This window comes from Meleagris gallopavo, chromosome 2 (genome assembly GCF_905368555.1).
Source record: "Meleagris gallopavo chromosome 2, MGAL_WU_HG_1.1, whole genome shotgun sequence".
NCBI classification, from domain to species: domain Eukaryota; kingdom Metazoa; phylum Chordata; class Aves; order Galliformes; family Phasianidae; genus Meleagris; species Meleagris gallopavo.
The window spans coordinates 56,110,208-56,129,722 of record NC_139405.1 but is presented as its reverse complement, the minus strand read 5'-3'; the positions used below and the strand labels follow the sequence as shown (position 1 = coordinate 56,129,722).

The window sequence follows — 19,515 nt, the reverse complement described above, 5'->3', positions numbered from 1 at the left end:
ATTTGCTAACAGACATGTTACATCCTCATCTTCCTCTGCTGTACCTTTTGACCTCTTGCTGCCAAGACTAAAAACTGTTTTGTGATTTCAAACTATTTTGGATGTCCAAAATCTAACCCTCATTTCTGATATCAAACATTTGCATGGAGTTCATGTGTAATGTAAGAAGGCTTAGACATGAAGTTTGGTGACATCATACACCCTGTTGATTATCAAGAACGATTGCCAAGGGGGAAGGTGCAGTGAAAAACAAAACAATCCACGCTACCACAGAATCTTTAAAGAGCTGTCTTACCCTGTGATTTTCAGCTCTTTGAAAAAGCAGGAAAGAACAGAGAGGCACCCCTGGTGTGTGGGTTAAGATAACTACAAAAGAACTATTCTTACCAAGTTCCTTCAGTAAAATGAAGAGTGCTTTGATTGCATTTTTTTTTTTTTTTTTTTTTTTTGCCTCGCTAATCTCACATACTGATGGATAATTTCAAACAGCCAAAATATTTCTTCTAAGAACACTGATTCATACATGTTAAATCCAGCTGGTTTTTTTTTGTGTGTGTGTGTTTTTTTTTTTTGTTTTTTTTTTTTTAGGTTCTTGACAACTATCAACATTTTCTTTAAATACTTGGAAACTGCATTATATGATTAGGAGTGCAAATATGTACATGAGAGAAAAGGCAGAAAGAGAGTGACTCCATTAAGAGCAGTTTAAAGAGGGGTATTTATGGCTCTACCCTCCCTCTCCTACTCCCCCCTCCCAGGGTCTACACGCTAAATACAAAACAAAACACAGAAATACCATAACACTTTCTGCCTAATCAAAGTATTAGCATCACTAATTGGTAGCATTACCATGGCTGGCACTGGTCTAAAGTAAATCTGATGGTTATTTAAGAAGAAAGGGTATGTAGAGTCCCAGCTTTGCACTCAGCACAATGGCAGTCACATGAAAACTGTAGCTGGGACCTCAACACACAAACATCCATACTGCAACTTACTTGCAGTCTGAGAGGTTTTCCATAGGTTATAACCACGCAGTTTTTCCTCCCTTGCTTTTGGGATCCAAATACATCAGCACGAGTCCCTTCCCACACTATGGAGACCTGCCTCTGTGCCAAAGGATAACTTAACATCTGTGTCATCCGAAATACAGAGTAAAGCAACCTGTTAGCCTTGTTTTCCTAAGGCTGGGGTCACAGAGGTAGGGAGAAGAGATCCAAGAGAGTTTCCATTAACAATATGAATATTAGCACAGGAACAGCAGAAGAGCTAAAATTCTCTTTGCTACTAGGGAGACATTCCAGCAATTTACATAAAGACAATACTTATGCTTATATAGACAGATTCTGAAAAGAAAAAAGAAAAAACAGAACTAGAAAAAAATGTACTCTTTAAAAGACCTTTAATTTGGTTGCGCAGTTACAATTCTGAAGTCCATCTTTGCTTAGATTGTTCCCAAACATTTCATAGTTCACCATGTAAACTGCATTCTCTATCAGTCTAGTGTACAAGAACCTTATAAAATACAAATTGAGTTTTTTCATCTGTACACTTTCCAGATTAGTTCATCAACATCAATTAAAAATGCAAATAGATTAATTGGCAAAAAAAGTGTTTGGTTACATTTTTAATATACTAGTACAAAATGGCACAAAAGAAAAAAAGGTCATTTTAAAGGCTACAAGCATCAGAATTCTTAAGCAGTTTGAGTAAGTTCAACTGATTAAGAACTTGTTTTCAAATACCACTGAACTTGGAATTTAATTTGTAATCTTTTCTTCAGATGTATGAAAGGCCTCACATACAAGTTTGGATCTGTTCATGGAAACTGAATCACAGCAGTTTCAGAACAGTAACAGTAATTCAAGTGCAGTTAGGAAGCTGGGAATTTCTATTCTTCCCAGTAAATTTAAGAATTCACAGACTAGAGCTTACTTTCATCTAGCCAAGCTCATTGATAAACACTTCAGATGCAAAGATACCAGGCATACGCACATAACACTTTATTTCTTAATGGAAAAACTCAAAGAAGAAATCCAAATAATTATATCATCCACCCTATCTACCTTTGCAGAGTCTTCCAGGCATAACCAGAGTTAACGCCAGATAGAGATATATGAAGCATCTCAAAGATTAGAGGCAAACTGAAGGCTTAATTTGAAGACTTCAGTTAAAAAGAGTTCACACTAACTTCACATCTATGTCTTAATTTTGAACCACCCATATCAAATGGGCAGGTAGGTGAGATGGAAGAGAAAAAGACAGAAAGACATTACTGGCTTAAAACTAAATTCCAACTTGTGAATTTATTGCCTCAAGCAACAATTCAGGAGTTTGTTTTGGCAACAACATTTAGCAGTATCGCAGTGATAATCCCATCCCACTCCCCCTTCCTTCAAAACAAGTTATCAAGATTTTGATTAATCTCCTAACCCTTAAAAGGATTTTAAGTTAAGTTAACGGAACAGTATATGATGCTGACTGGTTTTACTGGTAAGACAGCACTCACGTCCAAAAGAGCAGGCAGTTCTGGTATGACTGAGAAAGTTACTTCTCAAGTTAAAACAAAAGTCTCATAAAAAAAGTGAGTGTGATGAAGTACCGGAAAACCATCATTTTTACTGAGCTTCACAATGAGCAAACCATTACTGTAGAAGTTTCGTTTCATAATTTAAATATCAATTGCAAAGTTTTCTCTAGAGCCTTATCTTAGAAAAAGCCATAGGATGAATCCAAGAATCAATGCTCCAACAGCAAGTATACCAATGAGGATGCACATCTTCTTTCGGGATCTTTGCTGTAAGAAAGGAGAAAAAAAAGCTGATTGAAAACTGCATCACAAGATCAAAAAACAACTCAAATGTTTTTATGACCCTACTGCTTGTGAAATCTAAATAGTGTCCTTGCAAACAAGTCATATAAAGTTATTCACAGAAAGAATAATCCATGACTTAATTTTCTTGGTGTATTAATCAACAGAAGGATTTTAGTAGTATTTCCTGGCTCAAATAACAAACTAAGAATGCAGCAACATAATGAATGTATTTGAATAAAACACTAGGGAAAGAAAATATTTGAAAGCAGATGGCCTTGTACATAGGAAAATCAATCTGCACAGTAGAGGAGATAGAAATGACCTTCTCTGGAAAAAAAATTAAAAAGTGTAAATGTATATGCAGAAGCCCCAAAGAACTGCATTTTTAGACTTCTGCAAGATGGACTTTGCATCAACTCACAGTTACTTTGAAGACGTTTTTGTGAGGTTTATTACATTCAAATTGTTCTTAAAGAAAAACAAAACACAAAGAGAAATAAGTTCTAAGATGTCATTATAATACAGTGTAAGTTAAGACCATGTCCAAAACTTTCAGATCTCCCACAGAGGTTTGTAACTTAAAATACCAGAGCAACCACAACTAGGAACAGATTCTCATCCTTTATCTCAAGCAGCAAGAAAGGAAATAACACACTCTACTAGTGGTTTTGCAGGTTTTTGCTAGTAGCCAAAGAATAATTACATTCAAATCTTGGGAATCTAGTTCACAGCTCCAGAGGCAGAGCAAAGCTCTGCTCTCCTTTTAGCAAAGATTTATATCACTGCTTATGTTGTTTTTCCTGCGGGACTGCATCTGTGTCAGCTCCTCAATGGGGCAGTCCGGTCTCTGCCCAGTACCACGAAGACTATCAAGCTTCTTTCTTGTCTTAGATATTCTCTGCTGCTAGTTTTGCTGACTCACTTCTCCCATTTTCAAGCTGAGATTTCTGCCCCTTAGCTGTTTAATCACATTGCTTGCTAGCGCTCAATTTTTTATTAGGGTCCCCTTCTTCCTGCCAGATTGTCTCAATTCTACCAGATTGTTTCCCTACAACTCTTGATACTCCCAGTTTCTTCTTTTTTCATCTTGGAGCACCTTTTACCAACACCACATTAAAGTCAAACATTTTCTGTGTAACATTACTTAGGCAAGGTAATAGAATAAAGACATGGGCATCTTATTTCCTTATACACTTGATGATCATTTCTACAAGTATAAAGCAGTGGCAATAATGGGGGAAAGAAACAAAGCAGACAAGCCTAGCTTTTACCCCAACAGCTCTGCTCCACGAACACATCTCACAAGGCAAAGGGATAATGCATACTTCCACATTACGGAGTTGTGAGAGCACTAACCAAACCTAGTTCTCACTAGGATGCCTAAGCTTCTACCAGCTCCCTAAGCGGGTCAGAGCACAGATATATAGGACCAGCGGGAATGGTTTCAAGCTACAGCAGGGGAGATTCAAGCTGGACAATAGGAAGTACTACTTATCAGAAAGGGTGGTCAGGCACTGGAATGGACTGCCCAGGGAGGTGGTGGAGTCGCCGACCCTGGGGGTGTTCAAGGAAAGACTGGATGTTGTGTTGAGGGACATGGTTTAGTGGGAGCTATTGGTAATAGGTGAACGGTTGGACTGGATGATCTTTTAGGTCTTTTCCAACCTTGGTGATTCTATGATTCTATGATATTAAATGTTTTTTCAAGTACACAGAACAAAGCTGAGCTTTCAAGCAATGGCAAGTTCAAATCAATCCAACGACATGATCCTTCCTAACACAAGCAAACTCAGCTGAGTATTTGGTCTCTGCTGTGATATATATGAAACAGGAGCTCATAAAAAACTTGATAACCTTGAAGTTACTCATTCCTTCCTCTTCAAGATGAATCAGCGCAAAGGTTTTCATGTTAAATTTCAACCCCAAAACCGACACCTTCCAAAGAAAATTTTGACTGCTGCTATTTTTGTTTCTTCCTGAATTTTGTCAGTATCAAAATAGCCATCAGTCATACTTAATGGTGGGTTGTGCCAATTACTGCCACTTAGCATACAGTTTGACGACACGACCACTCTTTTTCCCTCCCACTTCTGAGATCAGCAAGCAATCTTTCAGACATTTTGTCATTGATTTATTAACCTGGCTACTGTTAATACACATAAGAGGATTAATTTTATTTTTTTTTTAAATCTAAGGACTAATTTTTACTAAAGAAGGAAGACTTATTACTAATAAGATTATATATAACAAGTGCCAAAAAATTAGAAAGAAGTGGCATTAAAAGGTCTTTTCAAAGGGGCTTTTCATCAAAAAGTTTGAGACTTTGAAATGCATTTTTTGCACCAGGGCAGTAATTAACAGAAGCTAGATATATTCAGTTTTGAGATGATTTTGTACAGTAAAAATTGATGCTGGTACAGCATCTTCCAAAGACTTCCATACTCTTCTAGTAATCTTTAAAGACTCACTCTTTACCTTTCCTTCTTGAGCTGTTAAAAGAACTCATTTTTGTTCTAAGTGAAAGTAAAATTCAAGGTGATCTGAAACAACCTAGATAGCTTTACATGAAAGCCAAAGCTTTCAGAACTTGCTTCTCTCCCTCCCCTCAAGGTGACCTAGCAATACCATCATAGTCTAGGACACACTTTCAAGAGAGTCTTCAAAACCCGAGAAAAAGTCAAATTCTGAACTGCTATATTAAATCAGGACTACTGAGACAGGACACTTAGACACATTGGCAGCAGACATTGACATTACCTGGTAGTTTGCTGCTCTTGCCAGCTGCTGGTTTGCTTGTTGCACATGTACATCAGCATTTTCCACGTTAGCTTCTATGCTATCTGTATTTTAAGAGGAAAGATTTCAAGCTTTCGTTAGTCATAAGCCAACCAAACGTTTGGAATACTGAAATACACTTGAAAGCAAGTGTGCCACCTGTCCCCTCAAAATGTTGATTTTTTTCATTCACACCCAAAGTTCCATACCATGCAATATGAAAGCTGACCTTTCCTATAGCTGAGTTCATTTCTGAAATGCCCAGGTGAAGTTCACGTCAGTAAGAATCCCTCTTGCTCTCAGCAGATGAGCCTTAAAAACTGACCAGAATAGAAACTTTCTCTCAGTAGTCTTCTGCTATTCAACTTGCTACTGACTGCCCTTTGCTCAGATTAATAAAAACAACAACTAAGATATACGAGATCAGAGGAAACAGATACAAAATACCCTAACAGGCAGAAATAGAATATGAACACACAATTCCAAAAACTACTGTTACATATTTTATACACCTTAAAAGGACATAATTAAACATACATTTAAACTATACTTCTAAAATTATCTTCACGGATCCCCAGCTACCTCAATCTACCTATATTAAGTTGCACCTGATTTGCTTTAGCATTAATATTCTCACTAGAGGAATTTTTCCAGCAAAACAAATTCTCTGCACCACTGCTCCCCAAAGACATGAAATAACTTTTCAGATAATATTTGAGTTGTGCTTACCTATCACATCGCCTTGCTCATGAATCATCATTCCTAAGTCTTTAAAAATTTCATTGATGTCCATAATATCAGACTGCAAGGAAACAATCATAATGTTATTTGACAGAGCATAACAAGGTATCTGAAATGCATCTAGAAATACTACTCATTTTCCTCCTGAATATACACTCTTCACCCTACAAGAAAAAGAGAACTTAATCTGGAAGACTTTTTTTGTACTGAGACAAAGTTTATTAAAATCAAACTAACTGAAGATGACTGTGCACGAGGCACAATTCACATCACTTCAAAAACAGGATCACTGCTGAAGGCTCTTCTACAAATAGACTTGCCTCAGTTTAAGTGATAGGGCAGGTTCATGCCAACTTAGCTTAATAGATACCAATTTAAACAAAATGAATAAAAGTATATGTACAAAGTGTTTTGCACTAGTTTTAGGAAACACATTGAACACACATAAAAGTCATAAGACACAAAATTTACAGAAGTGGCATTTATAATATGAAGCCAAGTCACTGAATCAGGATCACACTACCCTACTACTGTTTGGCAATGAAGTTATGTGTGTCACATTGCCACTGCATGTATGATCTCAACTAATAATTGATAAATACTTAGTTCATAAAATGTGCAACATATGGATGGCAAGGGAGAAATTATCACAACAGCATCTTTGTTGTTGATGGCAGAGATTGGATCCCAGGTTGGCTGGAAAAGCTCACTGTGTCTTCACAGAAGACTCCTGATGTCAGTATTTTATCACATGATATTGGGATATTTACAACTCAATGCTAAATGCTTTTAAATTTTGACGAACCCTTAATTATAGAAGTTTGAATAAAATAGTGTGCATCTCTATTTCCAAAAGAAGTATTCAGAAAAAAATAAAAAAAGAAGAAAATACTCTTACAAAATGAAGAAGCTGAATGATTGGGAATAGCTGGGTAGGAATGTACAGCCTCGCTTCAATTTATTTTTGAAAAAATAAAAAACAAATAATTGGCAACTTTTTCTTCAGAATATTTTCTTATACCTCACTGAAATCATCTGAGATTAAACACATCAAAACGTGACTTTCACACATTAGATTTCTAATGTACATTTAACATATCATGTAAAGACAGTATTTGTAGAGTTGAAGAAAAAACTACCCACAAACAATTCCTGGGCCCCCAGGATTTATGCTAATATAAAACAGTTTTTTTCTTTGGCAGCATTATGAGTATATTCTGAAATCTGCTGTATAACTGTTTATGCCTACCTCAAGCTGCCTAATGGAAGATTCCCTCTCCTCAATAAGACGGAGATCATCCTCTGTAATTTCTTCATCTTGCACTTGTGCTTGAGGTTGACTGTCAAAGAAAACCAACCAAAGACAGAATTGAACAGTTACCATAAGGAATAAATTAGAATATGAAGAATAAGATGACAGCCAAACATGTATGGCACAAAGTTTATCAGTTAACAAAGCACACATTTTTAGCTTTGCACGTCTAGCCAAGAGAGAAGACCTAACAATGCTATCTTTGATACAGAAAGCTGCTGCTATAGCAATCTGCACATAGCACTGAGTGAGCTCTTTGGAAATTCCAAGTAAGAATGTAAGGACAAAGTTTCATCTGAATTATGAAGTGCGGAGTTTAAACAGGCAAAAATAGGCTAACCAATATCAACAGAATCTGAGACTGAGATGCAGTTTTTGTGAGACTGAAAACAACAGGAGATCCCAGTAAACAATGAATCAATCACAGCTTAACCGTTTTACACTATACACAGGTTGGACTGTGTTTACCTAAGTTTGGGTGTCCCACAGCCCAGATATGGACTTCGGTCAGCTTAAGAAGATGTCTGAAGTATAGGGGAAAAAAAAAAAAACCGAGGAAGACAATGTGAAATGCTTGATTTTCACCCCAACTATCCCACTAAAAAGGCTCTTTTTCACTATTTCACTATGGAGGAAAGCTGACAAAAAACCAGCAACTCTTCCCTGTATCAATTTGTTTTTTTAAATTCTGAACTAGGTTAAATTTTAATAAGAAATTCAGCCTACCTGTCCCAGGAGACGAGTGTTCCTTCTTTGTAGCTGTCTTCAGGAGCACCACCCTACGTGATCGGTGTATGGAGAAAAAAATAAGGTAAAAATATCATGGACCAGAAAGGAGCACTGTCAGCATTTCTATAATGAGTAAATATTACAAGGTTCATAAGAAGTCAACTTCAAACTGAAACATGATTTAACATGTTTGCTCCTTGATTTTGCTTTTGCATGTATAAAGTTGAAATACACACAAAAACATTCAGCTCACTAAATGCCTGTTAAAATTTACAAGTACAGTGACATGTGTGCATTACTTGGCACAGAGTAGAAAGGCAAAATTGACACGCTAACATCTCAGCCTCCTCAGCGCTTCTCCACATCAATACTGCATAGATACCTGGCAAGTGATTCTTCCTGGTAGAAAAAGTCCTCATTTCTAAACGCCCAGAAAAACTATTTCAAGATCACTAAAAACTGCTTTTGTAAGATTAGTGTACAAACTCAGGCACGTTCTGTGCCTTTATGTGACAAAGGAGAAAAAAAACAAAAAAACAAAAAAACAGCTTTCAGGAGTTTTCATTACAATGTAATTCAGCCTTAACTATAAAATGAACTGTTAAAATCAGCTGTGCATGGAAGTAAGCAAAGAAAGCCACTATGCTCATAATCATATTTTACACTGCGATGTCTGGACTCAGATATCAACTCTTGTAAAAAGCATTACAAAGGCACGTTTGACACCACCACCACACCATAAACAGAGTATAATAGCACATTTTCCAGTACTTACAGATATCCTTGAGCTGGCTCTTACTCTGGCTACAAAGTCTTTTTCTTTCTCAGCAGCTTGCCTTTGCAGCCTCTGGAAATTTGTGAGCGCTGTGGTGAACTCCCCTACAAGTCGATCTTTCTGTATTTTCTTTTGACGCTATGGGAGAAGTTTTACCAAGTCAAATGAGATCAGGCTTTTCAAGACTCATCATTTCCAAACTACTCAATACTGAGGTATACATTATTTTATTTTATTTTATTTTCCAAATAGGTATAACAGAATACTGCCTACAAAACCACTTGCATGGACAAACCTTCCCTTTCCCCTGGGATTACATAACTGACACAATTTTAGAGATTTAAATAGGAAACCAATGTATTTAGTTCATTTAACAGCTGAAAATATGAAATGAGCAGGTCATATACAAGGCACCACGCACTGATACAGGGAAACCTGATTAGTAAATTTACTCTGTGGTTAAGTGTGAAACATCTCGATATTGCAAATTCTAAAATAAGCAAAGCAGAATGAATGAGGGGAATAGTGCTGAAAAACAAGAAATAAGCAGGGAAAAAGCTCTCCACATGTATTTTACATAAACACTGGAAATTCATATTGAACTGCAACCAGAAGTGGGCACACACCCCTTCCAAATCCTTAAAAACTGCTAGAAAAATACCTATTCTAACTTTCAAGTCTTTTTTTTTTTTTTTTCTTCTTTTTTTCTTTATCTTTTTTTTTTTCTTTTTTTTTTTTTGAGGAAGATGCCAAAGAAGAAATGGCAATACCAGGTACACCAGAAAGCCTCAATTTTATTTCCCTAAATATATCCATTATACCAACTCTGTCTTCCAAATTTGTGAAAGGCCATAACTTGCCATTCATCAACCCAACATCTGTGTATTTCATTGTCTTTGATGAAAATGCTCACGATAAAAGGATTAGAATTAAACAGTAAAATATCCCACTGTCAACTTTTCAGCGACAAGGCAAAGAATAAAAAACATCTTTGCCTCAACCAGAGGTTATATACTAAGACCAAGTTCTAACTCTATTAGAAGTTTACAACTTAACAGGCAGAGCCCATGTGGAACACAGCCTGCCATTTGAAATGTTTCAAGACAATACACTTTCCTAAGTGCTCCTTGCTAACAAGTCACAGATCAGACAAATTGTCCAAGTGGCTGCATTCATATTTTCTGGGGTCCTATTGCTTTTTCCTTATTTAAGTCATGGATTTCATTACTATAAGAAATCAAAGGACAGAAGTTGAGAGCAAGCTACTAACAACAGCTACTTTGCATGTAAACTCCTGCCTGTATTTCACACAAATCTGGGAAAGAAGCAGCACAGAGACTGCACAAATTGTTTCAGTAACAGCTCCTGTCCATTCCTCTTAAGAAAAGAAAAGCTTGTGGACAAGACATAGCATATATGCTGATCTGAGTTGTGCAGAATAAGTCTGATCTGCATAAGTTATCTGGACAGTGTGACAGATTTGGTCATCTGCCACATGGTTAAGGCAGGCAATAACTCCTGGCCACTGGAAGCACTCAGAGTGCCTGGTAAGTCAAACTCAGCAGCAGCATTGCTACAGATACTGAGTGCCGTAGCTGAGATCACAGGCACAATGTACTGTCTTGAGTCCTGCCTTCTCAGTCAAACTCAATCCTGATATTTAAAAACATCTTTGAAACAAGTCTGGGTTGCACAAAAATATACTTGTGTAGTAGTTGTCCCTGCCAAAATGTCCTGACTGACCAAACAGTGTTTACAAAGCCTGGTGCAGAGTACAAAAAATAGGCATACAGAACTGAAGTCACTCAAATACTCTACATGAGCCAACATGATAGTCAAACAAGCTACGTTCTTTGGTTTTATACCTGTTCACTTGTTGCAGGCAAAGATCCAAACTCTTTAATGTATTTGTCAGTTTCTTTGGCAAGCTGGTTTGTGTACTGCTGCTTCTGTTGCCTAAAATCAAATGCAAAGTTTCATTAGAGTCTGCTGGCTAATTTTGTTGAAGTTTCACCAGTTCTCAGAAACACAGTGGTATTAAACACTCACTGAAGTACACGGTGCCATCCTTCTACTGTTCTTCACTGCAAAAATATGACAACAGATCACCATGGATTCCAGATGATATGGACACTGAAGGAATGTTCCTCGGTGTGACAGCACAACTACTCACCTTTTCCACTTTTTTCTTTTTGAGATATTGTAATTGTTTCCCTAATACACAGCAACAAGGTCCCAATTACTGTGAATAAATAAAGATGCTTTTCCATCATTTTTTTTCAGGCTATCAATAATTGGAAAAAAACTTTCTCTTATTTTGTTTAAGAGTTCAGAATAACTGTGTAAGAGACCAAGCTTTTTCCTGTATGGAAGAACATTGGGCCTGAATATAATTCCATGAACATAATCCATGATAGGCCAATTTCTGATAGTCATGGGGAAGCTTATCCAAAGAGATTTATATTCTCCCATGATACAACAGCTCTGAACTTAGCAGGAAAGTTGAATTAATTGCTTAAAACCTTAATAACTGAAATTGTGCTTTAAAAAGACTTGTGCTCAGCAGCATTCCTATTTGCCCTTTATGTTTCTTTTTACTTCTGCTATTACCACATACTTCCATTATGAATTTCACTTTTATTTTTCTTCCTAGAATAACTCAATTTTTTTTAACCTATTTTTGCAGGCTGGAAAGCAGGTAGCAAGCAATCAACATAAATACTTGAACGTAATCAAATAACTCTCCCAGACAACTTCAAACATGAAAGGAAGGGCAAAACGTTCAGTGGAAAGATTACAGCTGAAAACCTTAAGGAAATTTATCACATTAGCACCTTCATAAATGGACTAGAATTCGCAACAGTTTCTAGCCTTTTTAGTTTTGAATTTTTGCTTAGATCTTGTTGTTACTGCATAACTCACATACGTTGATCTTGATGTATTCAATCTCCAGAATGACATCCACCATGGCTCATACCTGGCTACTGTTATGAGCCCCAAGCTCAGGTTATTATGAAGCAAGCTGGCTGTTCACACAAGATGAATACAATGCCTCTGGCTCAATACTCATCTCCTCCTACTACGCATTTTCATATTACTCTTACTGTGTGCAGCATTAGCCACAGTGAAGACTGACAACTTTCTCATCCACAGGGTTAACACAACACGTTTACTTGCATTTATGCTGCTGAGTTTTATGCAATAAATGAGGCTGATGTTAAAAAAAAATCATACTGGTTCATCAGACTGTGCTGAGAAGTGGAGAGATGCTGACTGGCCTAGTTATGAAAGTCCATCTTCAGGCAACTGAACTATAAAGCACAGCATCCCTGTTTGAATCTTATTTCACCTTGCTTTTTTTTTTTTGTAATTTGTTCTACAATATCATTGCCTACTGTAGCTTTCATTATTAAAAAGAGATTCCACTTTCTCCTCTGGTACTGTATCTCACAAAAAAAAAAAAAAAAAGACTCAATACATCCAATACATTATCTTGTGAAACTGATACAGTCAGATTTGAAGTTGACTGGAGAACGGGGTGAAGGGTTGAAGTAGTGTTTGTTATTTAAACAGCAATGTTGCTTTTTGGTCCTGTTGCTTTCCCTTTGCTGACATACAGCATAAGTTTTGTACATATATTGATCCTGTAGGCAATGTACATGTGTATGCCACCTGACTAGTGCACAAAGAGTATTCAAAATTAATTAAGAATGAAAAAAGGCTCCTCGACATGTATATTTCAAATATTTCCCTATACCTGCCTTTCTCAGTGAGGACAAGCACCTTGCCTAAGGGGAAAAAAAAAAAAACAACAACAACAACCCACATTTGATAATCTTCTTCCTGGAAACTGTCTGCAATGCAATGAAATTATTTTCATGTGAAATACTCACAGCTGTTGCCTCAACTCATGTGTGTCTTGTGGTGTTCCAAGCTGATTTAGTATTCTCTGTATTTCAGCAGCTGTTTGTGAAGAGGAAGAGAAAATTTAGTGGTGCACAGACATTTCCAACATAAGTTCATGTTCTTTTGCTTGACAATTCTAAAACAAAAACAGTTAACAGAATGATATCGAATACTTTTTTTTTTTTTTTAAATCTACTGAAAAGATTTCACTAAGACATTCCAGAACAATCTGTAAATGTTTTTGCCAATTCAAAAACAAAGCCTAGGATTTCTCGCAAAGCATGAGAATATATTCAAGTATCTGAGCAGAAACAGACAATTTAAAGGCTAGCATTTTAACGCAGTAAGTGTAAATTAGGCCTTTCTATTATCATACTGTAAATTAGAAGCACAATCATTTTCTGGTTTAATCATATTTTCTGCATGCCATTTTAAAAAGCCATATGAAGGCCTGATATGACACTATCACAAAAATATTTAAGAACCAGGGCAACAACAAAGCATTCATGGGCTTACCATACATTAAAATACCAAAAATCAGATTATCTAGATTTAAATTTTTAATTCTGAGATCCTTGTCGTCAGTATGTACATCCATTTTTAAAAGCAGAGAAACAAACCACTTCAGGGTTGTAAAAGTATTTCATAAAATAATTTTGAAATGCAAAAAAGCAACACTTGACCTAAGCTGCACGTTTGGTTTAGTAAACTGACTGTCACATGAGAAAGCAAGGGGAAAAGTGGACAGATACTTCAAGACATGCACTTTATCACACTATAAAACTAAAATTCTCTGCATGCTTCACGTTGGCTCAACAGTCTCACACCTTTTAAAAGTAAATAATATGTACACAAAATAATTTATTTTTGCTCAGCCTCAGGTAGGAGCCAACTGGTCTTCCTTGTACATGGTGTTCTTCCCAGGCAGACTGGTACAACATTCAGACAGTAGAAAACATAACAGTATAACAATATGCAGGATTCTTACTACACTGGCATACTACCCATTCTTCCAAATTCAGCTAAAATTACAGTAGAAGTCATTGTTTAATAATGGCAAAAACCACAAAGAATAGATACCATGGAAGAGATCTGTAACAGAAAGAATTTCAGTTACAATATGCAACTACTTAGCATGCAGATAAAACTAGAATTCCTAAGAACATTCTTACTAATAAGACTCCACTATCTGTATCCAGAGGTAACAGCCTTAAGTTGTGCCGGGGAAGTTCAGGTTGGATGTTAGGAAAAATATCCTCTCATAAAAAGAACAGGCTTCCTGAAGGTGTTCAAGAAAAGGGCAGATATGGCATTCAGGCACACAGTTTAGTGGACATGGTGGTGATGAATTGGTGTTGGTCTAGATCATTTTAGTGGTCTTTTCCAAACTCCATGATTATATGGCTATGATAAGAAGTCTCCAGTGAAACAGATATCAGACTTTCTACACTGATTTACACAGCATGGTGATCTTGATGACTGCTGTAGCCAATGACTTCTTTGCACATTCATGCAATGAAGATGTTAAAAAAAAATGGAAGAAGTTAGTCCTTGAGTCTTACATGAGATTAAAAAAATCAAGTATCTCAAGACAGAAGGCTTTGAAGGAGTCACGAGTTGCTAAAAATTTAGTCAGAGAAACAGGAACTGTAAGATGGGGTTTTGTGCAGCTTGTTCCTTATTCGAGTTGAAAAGCAACAAAACCTAAGTGAAAATTCTTCAATGCTTTCTACAGTTGAAACCTAATGCCAAGCATCACCTTTTCCCCGGGTGGAGGTCTGGTACTTGCAAGGGCCAAGAAGCTCTGTGCAGCCTCCTGGACCTCAATGCTCACGCACAGCAGCATGAGCCCAGACATGCAGAAGCAGCCACAAGTACCCATAAATAAATATTTTAGTTAATTAAACCCTTTTTTTTTTTTCTCCAGTGTAATACATCATTTTAAAATGAAATGTGTCTTTCCGTTATCTTTTGAATTCAGTGTTAGGTTTTAACATACACATAAAACTTCAGAATACTTTGCTTTCGGTTTTATTTGATCAAAGACACTCTCCTCTCTGATTCAAGAGCCAAGGTGTTCATTTATTCTTTAAGTATTTTTACAAGGAGAAAAAAAAAGCAACCTACAAGCACTCTGTTGAAATGTATTTTGCAGACAGAAAAGCATGCCTTACTGCCACCTAGAGACAGAGTTATTTAATTACAAACGAAGAAGTAAAAATGGTTTGACTTGCACTCAAAAAGCTCTTGGAAACAAAGTCTGTATTTAAAGTATTTTCATACCAGCTTATTTAGATACTTATCCTACTTCTAAAACTGAACACAAATAAACAATTGAGGGGAAATTAAAGCCAGCATAGCATAGCTGGACACTACATCATTCTATGTAGAGGGAAATTCATCCCAGTTCAAGAGTATTCAGTGCAAAATTAAAACACATCACAATGTCTGTAAGCAGCATAAAATAACAATGTGTTAGCAGGCTTTGAAATCTGATGGGGAAAAATAAAATAGAGAAAATATATATCCATATATGTCTCAAGGACTGAACTGGCACCAATTCTTCTGGGACTCCTTGAATTTGGCATTTTTTTCCTTAACTGTTCACAATAAATGTAACAGGAAAAAAAAAACAAACAGATCTTTCCTGTAGTTCTTCATTCACATGAACTACACAGGGCACTGAAAAAATGAAACACTTATTACTTACATAAGGTAATAGAAAGAAAAAAAAAAAAGAATAGTAAAAGTAAACTTTGCCAATAGTTTTCAGCAGCAGTCCTAGTGCCATCTTCATAAAAAAGACAAACGTCTTGTAGAGGCACTAAGCAAGTTAGTAAGAACAGGAATATAGAACATAAAGCAAAGAAACTGATCTTGCAAAATTTACAGTACATACCTGTAGGTCTACATCCTTTGTATTCCTTCACGTTAATAAAAACACGTGATTGCATATACAGGCTTAAATATACTAACGTATTTCCTATATATTCAGAGATCTTTTTTATTGCAGATTCTTTACTGTTGCGTCTACTCACAAAGAGATTTCATTTAAAACAATAATTAAGGAACTACCTAAACTGCAGATATTTATCCAGACTCACGAACTTACACAGATGTATTGCTAAAAGTACAATTTAGAATAGGTTTGAAGACAGTACCACCTGGAAGAAGGTAAAGCGTCTTGTTCCTTCAGACACACACACAGGCCTTATGAGAATTTGATTTAAAGCAAGTACTAACTTTGAAAACTTCTCAGATAAAAGTTAACATCCTTCCCCTTCCCCAACAGAAAAGCACGGTGGCCACAGCCCCACTTCTTGGATTCACAGAATGATAAAGGTTGAAAAAGACCTCTAAGGTCATCAAGTCCAACCACCAAGCATCCCCATCATGCCCACCGAACCATGTCCCTCTTAGAGCATGTGACTTAAGGGCAGAAAACACAAATCTGTTTGAAGTTGGTCCCTTTTTAAGCAGCTGAAGGAAGGCACACTGCTGCAGTCCACGATCAATGCCATCCTGAGCTCCCCGAGAGTTAGAAACACCTCTGCTCTCTCCCTCCACAGCACCAGCTGAGAAGCACATGGTGGCCAGTCTTTGCACTGAAGAGGGAGAGTAAAACTGCTGGAAACCTAGGAATACTTTTTGTAAGACAGAGGCCCCTACATTCTCAACTTCATTGATGATCACAGCATTTATAATGTCCCCCGTTTCACCAGCTTTCTACCTCATGCAGGGAATTAAGGCTGGTAAATCAATGCATCTGGCTGCTTGTTAGATGCCTCCCAATTCATCAGCAATGACACTCAAGTGTCCCAGAGAGCTGACAGCACAGGCCTAAATCACAAAGCCACAAATACACTGATAATCATCAGAAGTCAAAGATCAGAACACAGTTTTGACAGGTTCCTAGGTGACCTCATCCCTTAAGGTTTTCCTTTCCTCACTTCCTGATTCTTCCCGCTTCCCACACCCTGTAGCAATGACAAGGGACTATGAAAACAGGAGTAGCACTGCTGCCAGAGGTCCTCTCTGCTCTTCTGGGCGTTACCAATCCCACAACAGAGCCTGAACTTGCGTGTGATTTTAAGCTCTTTCAGTGCAAAGTCTGACACTGTAGCTCAGGTTCCACAGGCATGCAGAAGTAGCTGCTGGACTTTGCTCCAGAGCTGCAGAAGTATACACACTGTGTGTGCACAGATATTTTTCAGTCCTCAGAGGTACACTAACTGCTCAGGCCATCTCTGCAGTGGAGGTCAAAGTAGATGTTTGTACTGGTAAGAAGACTTTCATTTCTTTCTGCAGCATTCCTAATCTGTACCACATAATATGTAACTATCAGCTGTTGAAAGCTATTTGGCTGCTCTCTGAGCAGTCACGTGCACAAGAACAGGTTAGACATGGTTAATGATGAGCTAGAGAAACAATTAAGATCTAACCTGAATACCTAAGGAGAGAATTAGTTAAGAGCCAGTTTGTGTTTGCTTTTACTATCCCAAACAGGGGATCCATTTACAGGCAGTGGATGCTCTAAGTAAGGGGAGAAATAAATAAATATAAATAAATAAATAAATAAATAAATAAATAAATAAATAAATAAAAGGGGCACAGAAAAGCCCTACAATGCTGCCTAATATAAAAGGGCCTCATTTTCTCTACAAGAGTTGTAGGAATAGTGAGATTTATGGTGGAAATACTTACTTTTAAAGAAAAATAAAAGTAGGGGTATTTAAGAAACATGCTCTTGTCAGATCTGCAGTATACAATATTTATTTCATATTTAAAAACATATTTGAAATATTGGATCACATGCTACCTGGAGTAGGTCATCCATCTTCTCTGGTAGGGGTCAGAGATGTCCAAATACCACATTAATTCTTAGCATGATAAAAGGGAAACTGAGAATGGTCTTGATTCAGAACACTGGCCCGTAACTCCAGTTACAAGAGAGATGCTTTCCCAAGTTACTATCGGCCAACTTCCTATATCAATCTCCCTTCAGCTTTATGTTATTCAGTTTAATATTCATAAAACCAAACCTTAAAACCTTCGGTTGGCCACGGTCATCTTCAGCTCATTGCAGCTTCACAGCTGAAGAGTGAGGTGAACCAACACACAGCCCAAACTGTTCATAAAAAGAGGCCACAACACAGAAGTATGAAATTCAAGAAAAAGTATTTATTCAGCACTGCTGATTGCCTCCTTGCAGCCTGGAACTCTCTTCTATTCAGATCACACAAGATGGCATTATAGCCATGGAGCAACAATTTCCTTCTGTAGTGCAGTCCAAGCCAGAACAATCCTATCACCCTATTTCATAGAGTTGTTGTCAAATGCTTCCACAGGAAATGCATGGGCGTGCATGGAAAAAGCACCAGCAACAAGCAACAAACAGGAGGTACCATACTACAAAGAGGATGACAACCAGACAAGCTGGACAGGCAAGTACAATGAACTCAGTATTGCACAACAGCAACACCCGAGACTCATCACAGAAAGAGGGAGTACAGTTCCAACCAGCAATTACAGCTGCTCATCATTATTTGCTGCAATGCTGAGGGGTCATCCACCCCACCACTGTGTTTTGCTGAAAAAGAGGCAGACATGGTCTCAGTCACTGCATAATGCTCAGAGATCTAAATTCAGTAGGACTACAACTAATTATGGAGATTTAAAGTCACTGGTTTTCAGTCAGTATTCTAGCTTCAGAGCCTAAACAAAATAAACAGAACCAGCAAAGAATTCCTCTGTACACACCAAAAGAAATGCCTGTTCCACACAAGGCTTCAACTCAGCTACAGTTTCATGTGGCAAATAAGCACCGTATAGAACAGCAGAACACTTACCTTTCAGCACACTTTGTCAAAGACTTTATGCACATTGTCATTGGTTGGGTAACTACAAAGAAATCACCCACTCGTTTCAGATGAGTCAAGAAACAGCACATCTAGTTACAGACTGTGCAGATCCAATTAGACCCAGAGTCTCTTCAGAGCAGGTTATTGGAACAGAAGAATTTTTTGTAAAAATGACACCAGTTCAGTCCATTTAGTTTTTGTCTGGGGACAACAGACCTCCTCAATTTATTCAAATTCCATTCAGTGTGTTTTCTTTCTGTGCTTTTGACTGATGCTGCACAAGACATTCCTGGAGTAACACTGTTTAAAAGCTTACATACAACAATATAGCACAGTGGCAATAAAATCAGCATATCAAGAGTTTTCTGTACAAGCCTAAGTACCTCTTTAAAACTATCAGTATAGTTCACATTCACTAAAGATTTTAAACAAATCATAACACTGATGTGCCATACACCTTGCTATCCCTGCTTTAACAAGAGTAATAGTTCACCAGAACAAATAAATCAGGATACCACCAGCCAAAGTTGTTCCAATCTAATAAAAAGCAACCCCGCCCCTCCAAGAGAGTACCCAACTGCCATTTTCTAAGAGCCCAGTGATT

The 19,515-nt window shown here is 37.2% G+C and overlaps 1 protein-coding gene across 1 annotated transcript in view; it reads right to left on the bottom strand.

The window, feature by feature from the left end:
• Positions 1–1,382: 1,382 nt before the first annotated feature.
• The window catches only part of STX7 (syntaxin 7), a 32,075-nt gene continuing 13,942 nt past the window's right edge, over positions 1,383–19,515 (bottom strand). Inside the window, exons 3-10 of the mRNA XM_085217281.1 lie at positions 13,038–13,107; positions 11,010–11,100; positions 9,145–9,282; positions 8,367–8,419; positions 7,578–7,668; positions 6,317–6,389; positions 5,570–5,652; positions 1,383–2,794 (exon numbers count right to left, since the gene is read on the bottom strand). Coding sequence (XP_085073407.1) covers positions 2,702–2,794; positions 5,570–5,652; positions 6,317–6,389; positions 7,578–7,668; positions 8,367–8,419; positions 9,145–9,282; positions 11,010–11,100; positions 13,038–13,107 — 692 coding nt within the window. The 3' untranslated portion in view covers positions 1,383–2,701. The remainder of the gene's footprint in view (positions 2,795–5,569; positions 5,653–6,316; positions 6,390–7,577; positions 7,669–8,366; positions 8,420–9,144; positions 9,283–11,009; positions 11,101–13,037; positions 13,108–19,515) is intronic.